Here is a 22,394-nt window from a genome sequence, read left to right on the forward strand (position 1 = left end):
ATGAAACCTATAATCTTTAAATTTGTTTTAAAATTTAAAACCACACTATACCTTTGTATTAATGTATGATAAACTTTTTTCATGGTACATGGACATCGTTCTAATTTTTTATCCATTAATTTAGAAAAACTGCAAATACTCCCTAAATCATTGGGATAACCACTATAAAATTTCTATTCCCTAGAGAAACGGAGACAACAAAAGTTCCAAACCTCTTTGAAATTCATCATATGTTATTACATGATTCAACTATGCATTAAAACAATATTGTCAAATTGTTTTGAATTTTTCTCAAAATCTATGTGTACCCCCCTATGAAAATAGTGAGTTTTCGGTAAATGATCTATATATGAAGCCTATAATCTTTTAATTTGTTTTAAAATTTATAACCACATTATACATTTGTATTAATTTATGATAAACTCCTTTTCATGGTACATGTAAATCGTTCTAATTTTTTTATCAATTAATTTAGCAAAACTGTAAATACTCCCTAAATCATTAGACTAACCACTATAAAATTGCTATTCCCTAGAGAAACGGAGACAACAAAGGTTCCAAACCTCTTTGAACTTCATCATATTTTATTACTTGATTCATATATGTATTAAAACAGTATTGTCAAATTTTTTGAATTTTTTTCAAAATCTATGTGTACCCCTAATGTAACTGGACAAGTTTTGTTAGTTTACAAATAATAAAGTAAAATTCATGGCCAAGATCAAATCAATATTTACGTTTTCTTGCAAGAGTTTGTGAAAGTGGCATACATGTAGTTGGGATCATATGAGTTTATTGTAATAATTTTTATCAGTACTCAATACCTTAATAAAAATAACTGCAAATTTTATTTAAAATAGAATGATTGTCCATTGTAGAAAGAGTGGTTATTGATTAACAATATATAGTATGTTTTGAAAAAAATATTAATTTTGGTGTTACTAGTGTAAAAATATAAGATTTTCCATAGATAGATACTCTCTCCGTATCACTTTAAGTGGTGTTTAGAGATTTTAATTTTGTTTCATATTATGTGATGTTCTCGTTATTCTAGATAAAATTTAATGTCATTAAAAAGTTGTGACCAATTATAAAATATTGTATTTTTTCTTATTGGTTAAACTAATTTTATTTTAATAGTTTTAACTGAAAGTTTGAATTGTTTATTTTAGTAAAAACAAACAAGCTCGTGATTATGGAATGTGAAACGCGAGGTTCAGAAATTCAGAAGGCCAGATCCTTGATTTTCTTAGCATATCTCAGAATGAATTCATTTCCTTGATAAAGTAATAAACAACTAATTGTAAGTATTTTACGTCGTTGTCCCTTCGGGGACATCCGATAAAATTGGAACCAAGTATTTTACGTTAATAAACTAAGAAAATGCGAAGAGGAAATTTAGCTTTCTCACTGCAGAAACAATTTATTGATCAAATCCCAATCTTTGAGAATAGTCTCTATGTTTCATGAGTACAGTTTTAGTCATTAAGTGTTTAAATCGAATTTTGTCATGTACGTATACGTACTAACAAAATACTATGCACACGTTTTACTACCACTAAAATTTAGGAATGTGTGCTATTTATTATACGTAAAAATAAACTAACAAAATAGTAAGAAATTTATTCAGCTAAACTTTGTTAATTTCAAATTATATATATATTAACGAACTTGCGTTACAAATTTGCAATAGAGAAATATTTTACATGTATGCATGGTGTTTGCATATTTATAGGGTGTTGATAAATGATAATCTCAAAGCACACAAAAACACTTAGGAGATTTTTTTTTTTTTTTTGAAACTCACTTAGGAGATTTCCAACCCATAACACCACTTTAATGTTAAAATCATACTATTTTAGTGTGGTTTCCAAACAAATCTTTTTTAAATCTCTAATACAACTCTAAAATTCTATTTTAATGAGATTTTTTTGCACAAAATATCTCCAACACAGCATTAAAAATTATATTATTTTAGTTTGTACTATATAAAGTCTTCTAAGTCGCGCTCTGATTTAATAATATGAAATGAGAAATTTGCAGGGACTTATTTTAGAAAAACAAAGTTGATGAACAAATTAAAGTTAGTCATCGAAAGTGCATGATCGTAGCATATATAGGGAAGGGGACTGGGAGGACAAGACATGACTGCAGGAGTCAGTGTCTCGTTTGCTGCGAGCAACTACGAAGAAAGACACTCTTCCTCTTCTTACAACTCTCGATCGTTCTTTTCATAAGACTACAAGTTTATAAAACATATAAACATATATCTTTAGTTTTGTTGGGTCGATCCACATTTTTTTATAAAACATATAAACATTTGATTTTTTTTTATCTTTTTGAACATTAAACATTTGTTTTTTAATAATTGTAAACAACAACTTTCGAGGAAGTCATGAGAACAATCCACGAACGTGGGCATCAATAGACGCATGGCTCCATGTCATTGCCCCTCCTCCCTCCGGCAACGCGTGCCTCTTGCGCTCTCTCTCTCTCCCTCTCTCCAATTGCGTTGTTGAAACCCACATTAGTGAGCACGTTTGTTTCTTTATTGTGGTTATAGAAATAAAATTATTAGCTAGTTTTTTTCTTGCATAAACTTTGCAAATTACTAGCTAATTGTCACATGTTACATGTAACATATATAACAGGTCGTTACATTTGTAAATACCAATATATATACTTATTATATGGAGACTGGTTAATTTGGTTAACAAAATTAGAAGAAAGAGGGTTAGTGGCTAGGTTTGTAATCTGATTTTAACATAATATATTTATCTAAATACTTCTCCTTTTTCTCATCAACTGTTCAACTGTTCAACTGTTAGTGCTTATACATATCATCAAACATGTATGCAGGGGCGGACGCAGAGAGGAGTTGGGTGTGGCCCTTGCCCCACACAAAATTTTGTATTTTCTTCAGTAATTAGCTTATAATTTATCTAAACGACCTTAATGTATATATTCTTTATAATGTGTGCCCCATACTCATTAAGTTGCTGGATCCGCCCCTGCATGTATGTACTCATGAACATAAGTACATAACGTTGCGAGTAAAACCCTACGAAATAGGAAACTCGCTTGGAGACTATGCAAGTGGTTTGAACTCCAGTAACAAGTCCTTAAAGCTCTATCTAAATTCATCTAATAGTGAAGCAAATGAAAGCCAAAACATCCATCCGGACGATCTATCATACAAACCATATATATTGAATTTGTCGCAAAAAACTATACCGATTACGCTAAAAGGGGTGATTCATCATCAAAAACACAATACAGAAGAATTCCCAATATCTTATTTTTATGTACATTGATGATTTCTTAATGATCTCTCATCGTAATATTTAATTATGATTAGTGAGTTGTAAACGATTTGACACCGTTCTCGTTACAAACACTAAGAATTTGACTTTATATAGAAGATAAATTAACACAAAACGGCCAACTCTAAAGCCATGTGGCATATTAAATTTAAATTTGACATAACATGTAAACTCAACGGGATAATAGTTTTAGATTTTAGAAGAATAAAAGTCGGACCAGGAACATTTAACCAGAAAACGTTTTATAACATAATACTAATAATTATTGTAATTATTACATATAGAAGAATTATTTGGTCACTTTTATGTGTGTTCGTAGATACGGTAGAGATCAGATTCTGTTGGGACAGTTTTAAGTCCTTTGAACAGTTCGAAAGGACATCCTCGACCAAAATCCTACGGCTAAGATCTCTCTTCCCATACTATTCTAGCATACCTACGTAGGGATTATACATATTAGTAATCATACTTCTTTCTTTGTATAGTGAATTAATTATAAATATATTAAGACAACTGGGTTTGTTGATTTGTTAGTCTGGCTTGCATGTGCTTCAAACTCAGCAAGATTTAAGACATTCCGCGTTACTTCTTAATCAGCATTATTATCGAATCATATTTTTATAAAGTATTGTAATTTATTAGATGTAAAGTCTCCAACAACCACTAAATTCACCACTTATTTAATTCACATTTATTTGACAATGAATACAAACACACTTGCAAGGATTTTACAAAACAAAAAGAAACTCTACCAAGTTCCGATTATTAGCTATTCATGATATATATCAAGATGGTTACATAGTATATAATTTCGGACCAACAATAAAAAAAAAACATGATTCATATATAGACATATATAAACCTTAAGTCATGAATATTATTGTTATTCTAAACTTTATGGATGAATTTTGATAATGTGGATATGTGATGGATCTGAAATTGAATCTAATATTGTCTCATCTGTCAAGCATGTATGTCTACAATTATGTAGACATACATATATAAATATGTAAACAATCACTTTAATTTTTGTGATATGGGAGAAAAAGATTAATCAACGCTTTCAAAAACAAATGATTACTTAAACCCTTTTTATAATCATTAAATTAGAGCACATTCTTTAAAAACCAGTATATACAACTACGAAGAATGTGAGTCACCAATTCAAATCTCTTCTGCTTGATCTCAAGCTCATTATTCTCTTCATAAACAGACGCCTTCTAATGTTCTTCATCATATTTTTCCATCATAGAATCAGCTTCTAAAGCTATAATTGGTTCAGGTTAGTAATAATAATCCTTCTAATTATCTTTTATTAGTTTGATAATATTTGTTTTCATTTCTTCATCAGTTTGTTGTATATAAATCAATAGTTAAATTCACTTCGATTGAACACCTCTATTATTAATCGCACCAAACTTGACATCAATTCTTACTGTAAAAACCAGAAAAGTCCATAAGAATGTAAGCGAATCATATTAATGAAAAGACAAGATTAACATGCGTGTAAGAGAGAACATGAACCACCAAATTGATTTTTGAAAGTACGATAAATATGTGTGAGATTTTCTAGATACATGAAGATATTTTTGTGCATGTGTGCTCAGATCTATAACATAAGTGGCTAAAAATTGCAGAATCTAAATCAAGTACTAGCTGACAAAAGTCAGTATATATATTCTTTTTTTGTCACAGGTTATTACAAAGCGAAGTTCCAAGTTCGTTAATCTTCTTGAGATCTTGACATTCCTTGGAACATGGAGAAGCTTCTTAATCCTTACGAAAAGCAATACATGAAAATGGCTATGCTCAAACATGAAGAAACTTTCAAGCAACAGGTAATATAATTACTGATCATCATTAGTAGATTCTAATCTATTTCAGCCTACGTCATCATATATATGAAAATGAAAATAAATATATGTTTCAAATGCATTTTCAGGTAAATGAACTTCATAGGCTATATCAAGTCCAGAAGATCTTGATGGAAAACATGCAGATCAACAAGGGAAATAATGTAAGCTCAGGACTAGAGACTTTCAACAGAACAGTTGACCATGAGACTGACCGGTTGGCGAGAAGAGATTCCGGTGGTAATAATACAGATATTATGGACGAGAGTGAGATCGAGCTAACGCTTGGACCTTCATGCTACAGTGGTGAGTTGATGAGAATGAACAAGAAGAATAAGAACTCTTTGCCGGAGATGATTGACGAAAATTTAAATTCCGATGGCTGGAGTTTCTGGTCGTCTTCGACAGGGTCAAGCAATAATAATCACAACAATCTTGAAGAACAAGTAATCCAAGAGAAGTTGATGAAACATCAGAATCAGAAGCAGCCATGGCTTCGAGCATTGACCTTGAATATTATTTAATAGTATATAATATTCATATTAACTAGTATATTCTGAAATAGATTTGCATTTTTTTTTCTTTTTCCAATTTAGTAGGGTTTTTTTTTTTTTAACACGCCTCTTATCAGGTGCTCTTTTTAAGGTTTACAAGGATTTTCTTCTTTTTAGTAGTTATTTTCTAGGTTTCTTGTATGTCTAACTTTGCTTTTTTTTTGAAACTAATGTCTTACTTTGGTTAGGAAGATATTAATTATTTCTGAGTTCAACAGAAATGTGCATTGCCAGACATTGTCATATTCAGATTATAGTTATATATATATCTACATAAGGTTCGATCTTTACATTATACACACAAAATGGAAAAAGAAATTGTATTATTTTTATTATAATTAGTAATAAATGAACAATAGAGAAGAAGATACAAAAGGGGCCAATGATGAAGTGGTTGTGGGACAAGAACATGCACTTCGTACTGGCATGTTCCCTTCAGACTTCAAGCATCGCCTACTTCCTCTGATTTAGTTCGGATAATTATATTATAATTTCCAAAATAAAGGAAATAATTATATTATATACATGACCCACAATCTTGTGTGAGATCATTGTCAGCTTTAGAATCCCAAGTTCTCGGTATCTAACTATGTATGATATATCCTCAGAAGCTCCATAGGTAAAGTTTATCTTACATATCTCAACTGTACATATATGGCTGTAAATGGTGTAATTGTAATATTTTGATGAATTGAACAAGCTGAAATTACTTGTTACAAAAAAAAAAGAAGAAGATGAAATTACTTTCATTCAAGAAGACATTACCAGCTTTATGTACAAACAAAAGAAATCAAATGTCTATAAGTTGAAGACAAAATAAAAGATCCCTTGAAGCAAAACTTAGATGTCCAACAAAAATTAAAATATATTCATATGTTTATACTTTATATATTATATGTTTTCAAGAGATGGAGTGTCTACGGTCTTTAGGTTTTTGTAAAACTCACTAGTTATTAGATCTCTTGTTGCTGTTGCTGTTGTTGTCATGAAAATATCTCTCTTGGCTTCTTACTACTAGGTACTTGGGACAGATATGATTTAGTTGCGTATCTAAACAAGTACCCGTTAGAACTTGAACAACAACTTGAAGCACTCGTTGGACGGTATGCAAATATTTTTGTATAGACCTATGAGCTTTCTGTGTGTGTTTCCTTGTAATAATGAGCTAAAAGCTAAGACAATAGTATGCTGAATCATTCTGGTTCAATGGAACACAAACACAGACACAGTAGGAAACCTTGGTCCAAATTCATCAACACAGATAATCAGCACCTAGTCTCACCTGAGGTTTACTATTTGTTCTTTGTTCAGAAAACGGTTTTAGTTGGGGTTATAACAGGTTGTATCTTTAAAGTTTAAATCATATAGGCGATTGGTTTCATGGGACAAGGTGCTCCGGTATGATCATCTTTATTCAATCACATTTAATTTTAAGGTAAACAGATATATGATTTGATCATTTGATGAAACAGGGGCACGCTTACTTGGCGCAAGTTAGGGAAGCAGAAATGAGAAGTCAATGAAACTCGGAGATATCTGTCTGAAAAGCTTTCTGGCTATGATGAATTGTAGTGTTTTTATCTTTTCTTCAAGTGTTTTAAACAAGAGCCATGTTTTCTTTTTAATTCCACGTCTAATATGTTAAAAAAGTTAATTACACGTATGTTTGAATCAGAAATTATATATTATTTAAAAAGATAGAAATGGGCCTTTCCAGTGGAAGCCGAACTATAATTAACAAGATAAGAGGAGATGCTCGTGGCAACAGAGTGAGGTTCCCGCGAGAACTGCGTGCAAAGGAGCATCTGCCACGTGGCGGGATAGACACTCCACATGTCAGAAAAAACCAGAATTAAAAAAACATATTTGATTATTATATAAGTTTTTTTTTTCTGGCTCTGCAGTGCTTGACGTCTTTCAGGTGCTCTGCGCCACTTACCTTAAATCTTCTTCAATCAACGCTATTCTTTACTCACAAGGGAACTCAAACCATCCAGATAGCTCAATGCTCAGATTAAACGCTAATTACCCTTTCTTTCCCAACAAACCCCACCGAGTTTGTAATAGAAAGCTCGGGACTTACTATGATTCTTCGTCGATGTTTAAACATGGCGGAGTTGGCGATGATGGCGATAAGAAGAAGCTGTTTCTAAGAGTTTCTGTGAAAGCAATGAAGGAAGAAGGTAACGGAAGTGGAAGCATGAGTTTCTCTGGACAAAGCTGGGATCCAAGTTCTGAGATACAAGTTCCTTCAGAACAGAGACCTGTAAGGATTATATTTCTTTTTTGTCTTTTTTTTCCCTTCTAATTAAAGATTTAAGGTTTTTAATAATAATACCTTTTTTTTTTGCTGGGTGCTTAGGTGAATGAGTATTCGTCTTTGAAGGAAGGGATGTTGTATTCATGGGGAGAATTGGCTCCAAGCCAGTTTTTTCTTCGTCTTGGTGGTCTTTGGCTTGTGACTTTCACTGTTCTTGGTGTTCCCATCGCAGCTGCTAGCTTTAATCCTTCCAGAGTGAGCTTCCAATCCTTTTAGCCTCTCTCTGCCATATGAAGATGTGTGTTTATACACTCTTTTTTACATATTAGAATATAATTTCCTTGAAAAATGTTGCAGGAACCTTTGAGGTTTGCTATAGCTGCAGGGACAGGAACCTTGTTCCTGGTTTCATTGATTGTCTTGAGAATTTACCTGGTATTTAATAGACTTCCCTTGCTTCTCCCCAGCTTACATAATTTCTGATGGATTCCAAGGAAGTTTTGACTGATTTGTTGTTAGGGATGGAGCTATGTTGGAGATAGATTACTTTCTGCGGTTATTCCATACGAAGAGAGCGGATGGTATGATGGCCAAATGTGGGTTAAGCCACCTGAGGTTTGTATTTCAAATCCCTTTCCTTTGCTAATCTAGACAAGACAAAAAACCAAGATACTGATTAGATAAGTACTGTGACTTTACATTTGTGTTTCTTAGGTATTGGCTCGGGACAGGTTGTTAGGTTCTTACAAGGTAAATATTGTTATATGGCAATATTTCTTATTCAATCAATGCTGAAAAGAGACCCAGCCTACACTTGTGACTTTCAGGTGAAGCCAGTAATCAAGATGCTGAAACAAACATTAGTTGGAACAGGAGCTTTACTCGTTTCAGCATTCGTGCTATTCGTCTTTGCAACACCAGTCGAGGATTTCTTTAAAACCACTCTAGGATCCAACGATGAGGTTTCTATTTCAAGAATCAACAACAACAGGTTCAATATGAGGTACTAACATATATCTTCAAACAAACTATTAGATTTTCTAGCTTTTGTTGCAAGCAAACTCACCTCATTTCATTACATACATATTCAGGAAAGAACAATTGCTTCGGTTGCCAGTAGATGTTGTGACCAATGATGACTTGGCAGCCGCGGCGGCTGAGGCTGCTGATGGAAGACCGGTATATTGCAGAGACCGTTACTACCGTGCATTAGCCGGTGGTCAATACTGCAAATGGGAAGATCTTGTTAAATAGTTGTCAAAATATTGAATGAGGACACCATCATTTTCTCAGTTTTGATTAAAAATGGCTTATTTAAGCCTAAATCATCCCTAGATACTGTTACACGAATACATGATTATTCAATCGATGAGCCAAAACCTACTCGTGGCATTATTTCATCCAATAAAACGAACCGCACTGCCAGTCTTGAGGGCTCGAAAGCTTTGGCCCTAATACGGACCCAAATTCCAATCCCGCTGACCACTGGAGGTAAAATTTAACATCTGGGTTTCTCCAGCGTTCGGTGACCCGAGACGTACTATGGACACTCATCGCTAGTCTGAATCTATTTTGATAGAAACCAAAATATACTGAGTTATTCAAAAAAAATTAAAACACTAAATTATACAGTTCAAATTCAACACTAAACCCTAGATTAGGATCCAAATAAATCTTTCACCGGATGAACAGATGCATGGCTCACACTCATTTGCTTCTCTTTTCAAATAAAATTTTTGGGGAAACAAACTAAGCGATGAGTAGAGCTTATTGATGAGTTTCCCTTTTGAATACTCTCACACTTCAAATCTAATTTCAAATTCTTATAAGGTAAAACTTTTCTGGCTAGATTTCAACTAGTAGTTTCCGTTCAGAGGGAGAAAATGAGATCCAATTCTTATATTCACTTAGTCTTAATGGTTTTTTTTAATCAAACCTATAAACCATTTTTATGGTCTCAAACAAGTCGCAGTCAATATCAAAACGACCAGAGGTAAACTTATGTTCACAGTCACCTACAAAACATCTTTATAGTCTCAAACAAGTCACATCCATTAATATGTCCAGCATAATAATCAGTGTGACTTGATATATTATTTCATGTTGAACATTGGTAAACTTATGTGAACAAAAGTCTTTATTTTTTTGTCTTTGAACAGAAGTCTACAAAACATTAAATTTACAAAAAAAAAAAGAAATTAGAGAAAAATCAAAACGAAAAACAAAAATGATCACTTTTCAAAGCAGGATAGTGGACAGAAGAGTCTAAGAGCACCTCCACTGAATTACAACAGTACACCACCAAATAATCTTGTAGTTGAGCTATGAACTAAAAGGCTACATTCACTTATAGTCTTAGTGTCTTTTATTAAACCTATAAACCATGTTTATAGGTTCAAACAAGTTATAGTTAAAAAATGTCAATACTCATAATAGAAACTGAGAATAATAATCTCGAGATATTACTGAAATATAGTAATCAGAGTAATTGGATAAATTATTTCATGTTGAACATAGGTAGACTTATGTGAACAAAAAGTGTTTAAGTTTTGTCTTCGGGCGAAGACAAGTCTTGAAAACCTTAAAATTTACCCAAAAAAAAAGAATAAATATAGAGAAAAATCAAAATGTGTGTGTGGAAAGCAGTCTAACAAACAAACAAAATATACTTAAAAGAAAATTGGATTTTACACAAGTACACCACCAAATAATCTTCTAGAGTAATATATTAAAATGCTATATTCACTTAGTGTATGTTTTTTGAACATCATAATGGTTTTCTGAATCCCTCATGGCATGATGATTTTATCAAACCTAAAACCGATCTTTATAATCTCAAACGAGCCACAGACTCACAGTAAATATCAGAATTAATGAGGTTAATACTAAACAAAACATAGAATCTCAAGATTATAAACCAATAATAGTCTCGAGATAATACCAACGTATAGTAATTAGTGTAACTGGATTATTATACGTTGGTATAGAGTCTATATATTCATGTTGAGCATAAGTCTTTAATTTTTGTCTTGATGAACAGAAGTCTACGAAGATTAAAATTTACGTAAAAAACAAATAATAAAGTTTGGAGACAATTCAAAAAGAAAGACAATGTGACCACTTTCAAAGCAGAACAGTGAACACAAGAGAGTAATAGAATCTCCTCACTCTCTATCACGACTCTATATAAACTCTCTCGCGTCTTCACATTTCCCACACAACTTACAAAACATGTCTTCTTCGTTTCTCTCCTCCACTGCTTCCTTCTTCATCGTTTTACTCTATCTGAGTTCCTTCCACGTCTCCGATGGAGCTCAACAATCTACTTACATCGTTCACATGGCTAAATCTCAGATGCCCTCGAGCTTCGACCACCACTCTCTCTGGTACGATTCCTCACTCCGGTCCGTATCAGAATCTGCTGAAATGCTCTACACTTACAACAACGCAATTCATGGATTCGCCACTCGGCTTACTCCCGAAGAAGCCGACTCGCTGATAACCCAACCTGGTGTCATCTCGGTTCAACCAGAGCAGCGGTACGAGTTACACACCACTCGTACTCCACTATTCCTCGGTCTCGACGTACACAATTCCGGCCTGTTCCCCGAAACCGGTCCATCTAGCGACGTCGTAGTTGGAGTTCTCGACTCCGGTGTTTGGCCAGAGAGCAAAAGCTTCTCCGACGAAGGATACGGCCCCATTCCGCCTACATGGAAAGGCGGCTGCGACGCTGGGACTAGATTCACCACGTCGCTCTGTAACCGCAAACTAATCGGAGCTAGATTCTTCGTTCGGGGTTACGAAGCAATTAATGGGCCAGTGGACGAATCCAAAGAGTCAAAATCGCCTAGAGATGACGACGGTCACGGAACACACACGGCGTCAACAGCAGCGGGATCAGTCGTGGAAGGAGCTAATCTTTTAGGCTTCGCTAATGGAACAGCTCGTGGGATTGCTTATCGCGCTCGAGTGGCTGCTTACAAAGTTTGTTGGAAAACTGGTTGCTTCAGCTCGGATATTTTAGCTGGAATGGATAAAGCCATCGAAGATAATGTCAACGTTCTGTCGATATCTCTCAGCGGTCCAAGGAGAGGCTATACAGATGCTACTGCCATTGGAGCATTCGCGGCCATGGAAAGCGGGATCTTTGTTTCCTGCTCGGCTGGTAATAATGGCCCCTTCTCGTTCAGTGTAGCGAACGTAGCTCCGTGGATTACTACGGTTGGTGCTGGTACATTAGATCGTGATTTCCCCGCGCTCGTGACTCTCGGCAACGGGAAAAAATATACTGGAGTTTCCTTGTTTAAAGGAGATGCTCTTCCCTCTAAATTGTTGCCGTTTGTTTACGCTGGGAATGCTAGTAACAATGCTACTTATGGAAATTATTGTTTCCCCGGAACACTAATTCCAGAGAAGGTAAAGGGGAAGATCGTTATGTGCGAGAAAGGAGGGGATAGGGTTGAGAAAGGGGAGGTAGTGAAAGCTGCGGGTGGACTCGGAATGATTCTTGCAAATACGGACTATGAGGGAGAAGAGCTTACGGCGAATGCTTTTTTGTTACCGGCTACTACTGTGGGAGAGAAAGCCAGTAATACTATCCGCAACTACGCCTTTACGGATCCGAATCCCACCGCTTCTATTGTGATCCAAGGAACGGTCGTCAACGTCAAGCCGTCTCCTGTGCTTGCATCTTTTAGCTCGCGAGGACCTAATCCCATAACGCCAAACATTCTCAAACCGGACTTGATCGCTCCTGGAGTCAATATCCTCGCCGCCTGGACCGGAGCTGTGGGACCGTCCGGACTAGCTTCGGATACTCGCCGCGTGGAATTCAACATCATCTCAGGAACGTCCATGTCTTGCCCTCACGTCAGCGGTTTAGCTGCTCTCCTCAAGTCCGTGCATCCCGAATGGAGCCCCGCGGCGATTAGATCGGCTCTCATGACCACTGCTTACAGTACCTACAAAGACGGACAACCGATCATTGACATCGCGACGGTTAAACCTTCAACGCCGTTCGGGCATGGTGCAGGACACGTGTCACCGACGACTGCCGTCAATCCAGGACTCATCTACGATCTAACGACGGTGGATTATTTAGGATTCCTCTGTGCACTGAAATACAATTCGTCGCTGATCAGAATCATATCGAGAGGCAATTACGCTTGCGACCCAAGCAAAACGTACTCCGTCGCTGATCTAAACTATCCGTCGTTTGCCGTTAACGTCGACGGGTCCAGCACGTACAAGTACACACGCACGGTCACAAACGTTGGAGGAGCTGGGTCATACTCGGTTAAAGTAACGTCGGAGACAACAGCAGTCAAGATTTCGGTTGAACCGGCGATTTTGAATTTTAAAGAAGTGAACGAGAAGAAATCTTATGAGGTAACGTTTACCGTTGACTCGTCTAAGCCGTCTGGGTCTAACAGCTTTGGGAGCATTGAGTGGTCAGATGGGAAACATGTGGTGGCCAGTCCCGTGGCGATTAGCTGGCCATAGGTGGTCGATTGTGACTAGCAGATATTGTAATGCTACTTTCATAAGAATTCTGTTTCGGTTAAACGGCATGCAGTCTGCTTTGTTGGTAATTTATCATGCGACTTGAATATTTAATGAAAACTATAAAAAAGGGTTAAGACTATTTTAGCTGGCTAGTGTGTTATGACTATTTCTATTTACTAGGCTGTGGACATTTATACTGACATTTATTAAATTAGTTTATGAGATACGAAATATACTAGGCATGCAATACTAGTTCATGATTAATTAATGGCCAATCTTCTCTTTTTTTTTGCTGAAATTAATGGTCAATCTTGATTCACGTTGCATGAATGTGAACCACTCTACGTAGGAAACTCTCAGCAATCAACTACCTCCAGTGTATCATAACAATGTGATTACGATAAGTATAAAAATATGAATCTAATAAGGTTGAAAAGACTCTAATTAAGATCTAATGATAACCAACACGAGGTTTCTATTTGAAGAACCAACGACAAGAAGTTTATCAATATGAGGTAATAAGGAGATCCATTGAAATACTTATCTTCAAACAAACTGTTAAAATGTAAAAACTATACTGTCTCGAGTAATAACGCGCCCACGCGCCCCTCTTCGTGCGACCTAGAAAGCGAAACCTAAAACCTTAATTCGATCTCGTCTCTCGACGGCTCAGCCGTTGACGCCTCCTCCTTCCGGTGAATCACCAAGCTATTACCGGCGGGGAACTCTCTCGATCAACTCCTCTCACATCTCCGGCGATCTCTCATCATGGAGCTTCTTGAGACTCTACGTTCCGGAATCGAAGGTGTTAATGGTGAAGAGGATCAAGTGGAGGTTCAGACCAACATCATCTCTGACTCAGGAACTAGGATCTCTTGCAAGGAGAAGATTAACACCCTGAACTCCGACAAGCTTCAAGTCCCTTTGACGGTCACGCCTGACTCTTCTTTACCAACTTCTTGTGCTTTTGGAGAAGCATCAACGGAGGTGGGCCACACGATTTCAAAAGCTACTTCTTCTGTGCTCGCGGGTCTGGCTTTGCCTCAGCCTCAGCTCCAAGGAGCTTGGACTAAACCGCTGTTAATAACTGGAGCTACAGAAAGTTTAACTTTGTTTTCTGATAGCCCTGCAGCGGAAAACTCTGAATGGCCGGCTCTTTCAACCAGGGATATAGGTAGGAAGAAGAATCAGTCTTCCGTAGACAGAACAAAGGCTGTGCAACAAACGAAACGAGTTGATTCTTCCTCGACTCAAAGAGTAAAGCTTCCTACTGATAAGACCCGGTTTCCTTGGGCTGCTCAAATGAACCCACAAACAAGGAATCTCCATCGCGTGACAGTACCCGAATATATGGAGGATGGCACTCCTAAGGTAACTATTCCGGATCATGTACTACTCCATGGTTTACAAAACCATAGGGAATATGTGATAGGACAGTTTTACCGCTGTCTGGTACCATCTGGTGGGTTAGTGTATGCTGTTCTGAATAGGATTTGGGGTAGAAAATGTGAGATTTTCGTCAGGAAGATTAGTGAATTCTCTTATATCTTCCACATCCCAGATGAATCTACTAGAAAATTTGTTCTCCAGCGTAGCTTATGGCATGTGGATGATTGCCTCATGTTTGTTGCTCCTTGGACTTCTTCGGAAACTTTAACCCTTCCTGAAATTTCATCAATTCCGATTTGGGTCACGCTCAAAAACATCCCCAGCACTCTATATTCCATCCTAGGAATCGAATGGATTGCTTCAGGAGTAGGAGAACCAATGTTATCTTACAAACCGTGGTTAGATCCAACTATGATAGGAGAAGCTAAGATTATGGTGGAAGTTGAGTTAGATAAACCTTTCCCACAGAAAGTTGCTGCTTGGGATAAGCAAGGGAACTTTTCTTTGGTTGATGTGGAATACTCTTGGCTTCCTACATCCTGTGAGATATGTGGTCAGATTGGTCATAAATCAAGGAGATGTTTGTCTATTTCTGGTCTTAAGGCAGCTACACCAGCTACTAAGAGAAAGGATTCAGTAGTCGCCCATGTCTTTGCATCTGCTGATGCTTCACCACCCGAAATGAATATTCAGAAGGTCATTGAGGTCTCTTCAGAAACATCACAGGAAGCTGCTGTGGCTAAAAGAGATGCAACACTTTCAGATATTCCAATCCCTTCTCAAATTAAAGAAGCTATGTCAATGGCAACGGTACAAGCATCTAACTCTCAGCAATATATCTTGCATGCTCCTGTTTCAGATAAGCCAGCTACACCAAAAGAAGATACATCTTGCATTTGTGATGAGGTGATCGACAAGATTAATTCTACTGATGTGGATGATCTAGTTTCTTTAGCTACTGTTTCAGTGCTAGAGAACTTGTACGAGTCACCAACAGTTATTTGTGTCAATGAAACAATTGAGTCTTCCCCTACGGAGTCTGCCCCAACAAAGCAACATATAGAGTCTTCCATCACTCAAACCTCAACCGAGGTTAGCAAGGAAAGTATCAGAATGCAGGAGATTGATTTGGGCTCAAATCAGTTTGCCTCTTTAACTTCCTTAGAAGGAGAAGAAGAATATCAATTGGATTTGGATGAAAGTTCTGGTCCAATAGATATTTTGACACCTTTGGGGAAAAGACTCCTTCGTGAAAGACCTGTTAAACCCTCGGCAAAAGGTATGGAATGGCAATTGCAATCCTCATCTCGCGGGCGAGGAAATAGAGGACGTGGAAATCGTGGGAAACTACGGTAGAAGCGACTTTTACCCCTCTCTAAAGTCAACCAAAGTAATGCTTTGGTAGTCTCTTGTTTAACTATGTTTATTGCATGTTACAATCTTCTCTTGAAACTGTATGACTTCAGTCATAGCCTACTATGTAACCGTCTTTTCAAATAAAAGTATGTTAAAAAAAAAAAAAAAAAAAACTGTTAAAATGTATGGCTTTTGTTAATAGTAAACTCACCTCTTTCCATAAATTACACAAATTTGCAGATAAAAAAATCCAGAAGAAAAGAAAACATAAAAATTCATATCCCCTATATATTAAAAGAGAAACACTACAACATATTTTTGTAGCCACATGTCATCACCACAATCATTCTAAAAATCCTTAGAAAAATATGTTGGTCCATATAAATATATAATAAGTTTTTTTATTAAACTAACCATAAATTAATCATAAATGTTTTTCATTGTTTCCTTAAATAAAAATCACGGAATTATCTAATGTGGCTAAAGTATATATGATAATTAATGATTTTGAATAATAAAGATTTGATAAAAATCAGTCTATTCTCTATCATTTTTAATTCATTTTAAAATAAATTAAATAACCACATTAACTATATAATAAAAATTTAGATTTTGCCGTATATGTTATATTTTGAATTTTAAAAAACGAATATAAATGACTAAAGTTGTTAAAAATCTCACACTGAAATTTTTGTGATCCATGGTTTAAAATTTATGTTATAACAAGATACAAATGATTACGAAATTACATAAGTAGGAAGTCTCATTTAATAAATATCAGATATATGCATATTAATATTTTTTAAAAATAAATTATATACCATATAAAATACATAAGTATTTTAATTTCGAATTTTATTTGAAATTTTTTGATAAACATTTTGAACAATTATTGACAACTTAATATTTAGATTTTAAACTTTGCATTGAATGTTTTTAAAATTATAAATTACTAAAAGTATTAAACATCCCATAAATTTTTTATTGTTATCATTGATTTAAAATTTTTGTTATAAGAAAAATACAAACGATCAAAAATAATATGAGTATAAAATATTTTTTAACGGATGTAAATATTAAAAATGTACTATATATCTATGTTAATATCATTTAAACTTAATTTTATAACATATAAAATAGAAAAAAATATTTGTCTGGATAAAAAAAATTATTTATGTATTTGTACCAATTTAGTTATATACATAATAGTTACTAAATTTTTAATTATTCAATATATATATATTATTTTATAATATGTAAAAAAAAATATAATACTTAAAAATAATTTATATATAATATTCATCCCGCGTAATGCGCGGATCTTAACCTAGTTTTAATATTATTTAAGCTTATTTAAAACATATATATGTATATTTAAATAAACGATTTTAATCAAACTGAAAAATCTATAATAAGTAAGTCACTTAAGTTCTCGACTTATAATTTGAAACAAAAATAAATTCATTTTGTGTTAATTGTCAAATTATTTCTATTCCATCGAAAGTCAACAGTTAAATATAACTAACATTGTTGACTTTTTGTTGTATAAAAATTGTTTGCTTAATGAGTTATATTCGTGTTTAAACGAAATTAATGAATAAAATGATGCGTATATGCGTTGAAGTTATTTTGATTTAAATTTGAAACTTGAGTACTATTTTGTTAATTTCTCTCTAAGATAAGAGATAAAAAAAAGTATATATTTTACTATGAATAAATAGACGATCTTCATCACGAGTTACTACACAAAGTATATATTTACTTCATTGCCAGAAGCCGTAACTGAAGGGAATCAGTAGACAGTAGTAGTAATGATGCAAAGTGCATCAGCTGCAAAGAAGAACTGGAAGAAACGAAGTGTGCGCCCAAGTAAAGTTGCAGGCCTCCTCACATGTGGCTGATTATCTACTTGTGTAGCTGCAGCAGCTGGAGGAGGATCTTCCACGGGATGAACCGATGCATGACTCACACTCATTTCCTTCTCTTATTAAATAATATTGATACTTCCCCCTTTCGAATCTTCTCATACTTCAGATCTAATCTGAACTTCTTATAAGGTTAAAAGTTTTCAACTAGTAGTTTCGTTCAGAGTGAGAAATGAGATCCAATTAAATTTTCTTGTGTTGTAACAAGTCTCGACCGTATACAATCTTTTAAGTTTCAAACAAGTCACAGTATATACCGAGTTAAAGTACAAACAGAAACAGAGAATCTCAATATAAAATTAATAGCGCAATAATAATCTCAAGATAATACTTAAGTCTAGTAATTACTGTAATTGGATGTTACGCATTGCGGATGGAAGAATGTAAATAGGTGGGGCACATATATCTATATATATAAAGGGGAGTTTTCTCTCACCTCCTGCTGCCACTTCAGCATGGAAGGAAGGGCAAATGAGGACACGTGTTATCACTTTACTTCTTCTTCGAGCAAGTTAAAAGAAATGTGGACAAATTTGTTTAGTTAAGATGCTGAGGCCTAATTCCAAAATTTGATAATCAAGCCCAATTGTTCACATCCATCTTCTTCGAAAGTCTTCGTCTGTCTGTTCATATCCCTATGTCCAGCCGGCAACAACCTTACCGAATTATAACGTTTTTTGTGTCATTGAAACCTGCTCACGAAGTCTGGCCATTACCTCTCTCCTTGAAGCGTTCTCCCGAAATCCCTAATTTTGACTGCTATAAATAGGGATGCAGGTAGATCGAACTTTCCCTGCTTCACGCAGCGATCAATGGCTTTCAGAACTACAAAATCCTCCGGCCAATGAATTAACCAGGGTTTGCTGCTTCTAATCGCGTAGACAGGTATGAAAGTTGTATGTTATCTCTAAATTGAGCTGAACCTTATGTTATGTTGTAACAAATTGTACTTCGTTTTTTTAATATTGTGTTTAACACAATCAGTTGGTGCAGAAATCGCTAAATTGAGCTGAACCTTATGTTGTGTTGTAACAAATTGTACTTCGTTTTTTTAATATTGTGTTTAACACAATCAGTTGGTGCAGAAATCGAAGTTTTTGTATACTTTGAAACAAGGAGTTAAATCAGGTATGTAGTTTTTGATCATGTTTTGTTTTCCTTTTTCTCTTTGACTGATTTCATTTTTGCTTCCTCGCTAGATCTGGGGATGAACCATTATCTGCAACTTTATAAAAAGATTTTGAATTGTTTCTGGGTCTATCTGTATCAGGAAGTATATAGAATCCGATGGAGTTGTTGATTCTCTCACCAGAGGTATAGTTTCTGTTTTTTTTTTAATATAGTCCACCCTTACCTATTGCAGATAGTTTTATTTTTGCTATCGAATAGTAGTTATGGTTTCTTTGAATGGGACGAATGCCTTCATCTTCTTTAGAGTAAGTTACTGGACATGTACTTGGTTTCTAACTTTTATATATTAGTTTCTAAGAGCCTACCATAATCTTTAATCCAGGTTTCCCCGTTTTTGTGATCAAGGTGCCAAAATTTATGAACTAAATAAATCCTAATATAAAATTAGGTTTAAGAGTAAATCATGTCCTCTACAAAATTGATGGAAATTTGGGTTTAGATTTTGAATCAGCTTTCCTTCTTAAAATTGGCTCTTAGTTTATGTTTGTTTTTCATGATCACGAATGCAGATTTAAAATGTTGCCTCTGTAAAATTTTGGACTCATACTCTATGATGCTTTGGTTTTTGCCAATCCCAGCTCTTGAGTGGTTTTTCTATGATCCTTCTTTGGGTTTGCTTCAGACTAATTCAGCATAAGCTAGGAGGTGCTTCAGTCTCTGACTACGAGAAGCTTCAAGCTTAGACGTTTGATCTTCAAATAAAATACAATGAGCTTTTAGCTAATCATCAGGAAACCCTCAAAGAGGTATCACATCATTGAACCATCTACTGTTGATTAGCACACGATTCCATTCTTATGTAGTTCCTTAATATTGGTTTTACTATAGTTTTTTCATCATCAATCAGCAGAGGATCGCTAGAGGCGAGGAGCTAAGTCCTCTCTCCCGAGTTTTTATCGCCTTCCACCGCTTCTCCCCGCATCATAGACCATTATCGTCGGCCGTTCAATGCCACGGCGGTGAAGAAGGTTAATAGTTGGGAAGACGGATATGGATGAGTTTGGTATGGGAAGCCCAACTGAAGCTTTCGTCCTTTCAGGTTTGTCTTGTGATGAAGAAATCTTAAGTCTTTATTGATCGGTAATTTGTGATGCTTGAGTTTCAACTTTGGTTTAAAGGCAACTGCAAATTCTAGGGACTTGACACGTGTAGCGGGAAGTTTCATCAGGAGGATCAGCAGCAGCTGTTGCAGAAATATAATGTATAGTGTCTCATGGTAGTGATACTGGTGGGAGTGTGAGACAGCTAGCTTCGCTTTGTGGTGTTGTGGTCTTAAGCCAACTTACGGTCGTGTCTCTAAGTTTGGACTAATGGCCTATGCATCTTCATTGGTTGCTTTGGCTCTACGTTTGCTGATGTTGGGATGCTTCTTCATGCTCTCTCCGGGTATGAGAGGTTTGAATCCACGAGTAGCAAACAGGTAAGGCCGGCTTGTGTTAGGTGTTGTGCATCGTAATATAGACATAAAGAAAGATCTTTGAAACCAAATATATCTTTTCTTTGTACATGATGTGCCTGAGTTCCAGTCCCAGTTTCTCTATACTAATTCTTTTGAATCCAAACCAGTTTGAAGGGAGTGAAAGTTGGTCCATCCGCGAGACGCTTGAAGATGGTGTTAATTTTGGAGTGAGATTTGCCAACTTAGAAGCATTGGGATGTGTACTGACAGAGGTTTTCTCTCTATCTCAGTTTTGTTTTGATTGTTATGTTATTTGCATAAAACACATCGAAGTCTAAGATCGATTTCTGTTGCCATTTTCACAGGTCTTCTTTCCGTCATTCTCTTGTGGACTACCAGCCTAATATGTGGTGCATGATGAGTATATCAATGTGGACACAGTTTTGGTGTAGAGGCAGAAGTGAGGATGGTGCAGCTGAAAAGAGTTCTTAGTGAGCATCTTCGCTAAATAATCTGATGATCTGATCTCATTTTGCTGGCTTTTGACTGATGTCATAATTTTCCCGTTCTTTTCTTCTTCCAACACTCTTATTATTATGCGAACGATCCCAACCCAAGGATGTTGCAGCCTCTATGTCTTCCCTCGAGAACCTTATTACGGTAATCATTACTTTATGTTAGGAACAAAGTTTCTAAAGAACATGAACACACGGTGATTTGGTTACTGTTATTATCCAAGCGTAGCTTACTGAGAATAACAAATTTCATGTAAGGCTCCAAAGTCAAAATAGTCCATGTCATCTGAAACAAAAAGAAAGATGGAAGATGTTACTTCTAATGCGTTAGTTCTTTTGTTTTCTAATGCATTGTACACAGTCCATATTTGAATTCATATTCTTAGAAGAAAAAAAATTAAAGTACCAAAAATTCATGAATAAACATACAAAATAAGAAATATCTATGTTTGGCATATAAAATCTAACCAATTGTCATCCTAAATATTATTATTTTATTTAATATCATAAATTAAAAGAAATTTATCTCTAATAAAACCAACAAACAAATAGTGAAAGTTACATTAATAACTAAAATCAGATTAACATTTTCAAATGCTCATTCAATGTAAGATGTTTCTATATTATCTTCTAATTTACAAAGATAATATTTTTTTGTTGAGCACTTAAAAAGATGGTCTAAGAAATGAATAAGCAAAGTTAAAAGGAAGTGTTTCATCGCTGTTCAAAGGGTCCAAAAAGATAAGACGAGGAAACTTTTTGTTACATGAACAACCTCCCACAACTATGTTTATGGAAGCGTTAAGTATTCCGCATCTAAATTATCTTTCATTCCTCTAATTGGTAACTAATTATATATGTGACCTTATTGATAAGTAATACTAACATGTGCTAAAAAGAAACAAACACTGAAAATTATTCGATAGTATATATTCAAAATCTCTATTCTGTTATTTTTATGACATGGTTGATCATCAAACATAATATTATTGAAAAATAAGAAAAAGATAAATGTAAAAAAAAAACAGTAGTAAGGAATTCAAGAAACAAACGTTCAAAGGCGAAAATAAAAAATAAAAAATTAAAAAGATTAAAATTTTTAAATAATAACAATGAATATA

At 35.1% G+C, this 22,394-nt stretch overlaps 3 protein-coding genes and 1 long non-coding RNA gene across 26 annotated transcripts; all 4 read left to right on the plus strand.

Annotated features, from left to right (window-relative positions):
- The first annotated feature begins 623 nt into the window (after positions 1-623).
- BNAC09G07310D lies at positions 624-5,975 on the plus strand. The gene is made up of 3 exons (XM_022710357.2): positions 624-4,605; positions 5,019-5,161; positions 5,266-5,975. The coding sequence occupies exons 2-3, from the start codon at positions 5,081-5,083 to the stop codon at positions 5,698-5,700; spliced, it is 516 nt and encodes a 171-aa protein (XP_022566078.2). The 5' UTR covers positions 624-4,605; positions 5,019-5,080; the 3' UTR covers positions 5,701-5,975.
- Positions 5,976-7,599: 1,624 nt separating this feature from the next.
- On the plus strand, positions 7,600-9,390 carry LOC125577764 (protein CONSERVED IN THE GREEN LINEAGE AND DIATOMS 27, chloroplastic-like). The gene is made up of 7 exons (XM_048739522.1): positions 7,600-7,996; positions 8,093-8,245; positions 8,348-8,425; positions 8,510-8,605; positions 8,705-8,740; positions 8,818-8,993; positions 9,082-9,390. The coding sequence occupies exons 1-7, from the start codon at positions 7,736-7,738 to the stop codon at positions 9,242-9,244; spliced, it is 963 nt and encodes a 320-aa protein (XP_048595479.1). The 5' UTR covers positions 7,600-7,735; the 3' UTR covers positions 9,245-9,390.
- A 1,408-nt stretch (positions 9,391-10,798) lies between these two features.
- Positions 10,799-13,637, plus strand: LOC125577765 (subtilisin-like protease SBT1.7). Its single transcript, XM_048739524.1, has one exon. It carries the CDS (start codon positions 11,222-11,224, stop codon positions 13,493-13,495), a length of 2,274 nt encoding a protein of 757 aa, XP_048595481.1. The 5' UTR covers positions 10,799-11,221; the 3' UTR covers positions 13,496-13,637.
- A 4,926-nt stretch (positions 13,638-18,563) lies between these two features.
- LOC125577766 lies at positions 18,564-21,620 on the plus strand. Of its 23 annotated transcripts, none has more exons than XR_007316148.1 (8): positions 18,573-19,053; positions 19,245-19,296; positions 19,368-19,482; positions 19,869-20,105; positions 20,188-20,398; positions 20,495-20,779; positions 20,926-21,030; positions 21,124-21,620. It is a non-coding gene; the product is annotated as an uncharacterized LOC125577766 (long non-coding RNA). The 23 variants fall into 23 exon arrangements; XR_007316151.1 differs by having other exon boundaries at positions 19,254-19,296; XR_007316155.1 differs by having other exon boundaries at positions 18,574-19,053; positions 19,938-20,105.
- The last annotated feature ends 774 nt before the right edge of the window (positions 21,621-22,394 follow it).

Source organism: Brassica napus, chromosome A9 (assembly GCF_020379485.1).
Source record: "Brassica napus cultivar Da-Ae chromosome A9, Da-Ae, whole genome shotgun sequence".
NCBI classification, from domain to species: Eukaryota; Viridiplantae; Streptophyta; class Magnoliopsida; order Brassicales; family Brassicaceae; genus Brassica; species Brassica napus.

What these genes read in the sequence shown, in the direction of transcription:
- BNAC09G07310D (XM_022710357.2), top strand. Translation starts at nt 5,081, where the DNA reads ATGGAGAAGCTTCTTAATCCTTACGAAAAGCAATACATGAAAATGGCT. An exon ending in AAGAAACTTTCAAGCAACAG is followed by an intron (nt 5,162 to 5,265) that starts GTAATATAATTA and finishes ATGCATTTTCAG; the next exon opens with GTAAATGAACTTCATAGGCT.
- LOC125577764 (XM_048739522.1), top strand. Translation starts at nt 7,736, where the DNA reads ATGCTCAGATTAAACGCTAATTACCCTTTCTTTCCCAACAAACCCCAC. An exon ending in CTAGCTTTAATCCTTCCAGA is followed by an intron (nt 8,246 to 8,347) that starts GTGAGCTTCCAA and finishes AAAATGTTGCAG; the next exon opens with GAACCTTTGAGGTTTGCTAT. An exon ending in AACAACAGGTTCAATATGAG is followed by an intron (nt 8,994 to 9,081) that starts GTACTAACATAT and finishes ATACATATTCAG; the next exon opens with GAAAGAACAATTGCTTCGGT.
- LOC125577765 (XM_048739524.1), top strand. Translation starts at nt 11,222, where the DNA reads ATGTCTTCTTCGTTTCTCTCCTCCACTGCTTCCTTCTTCATCGTTTTA.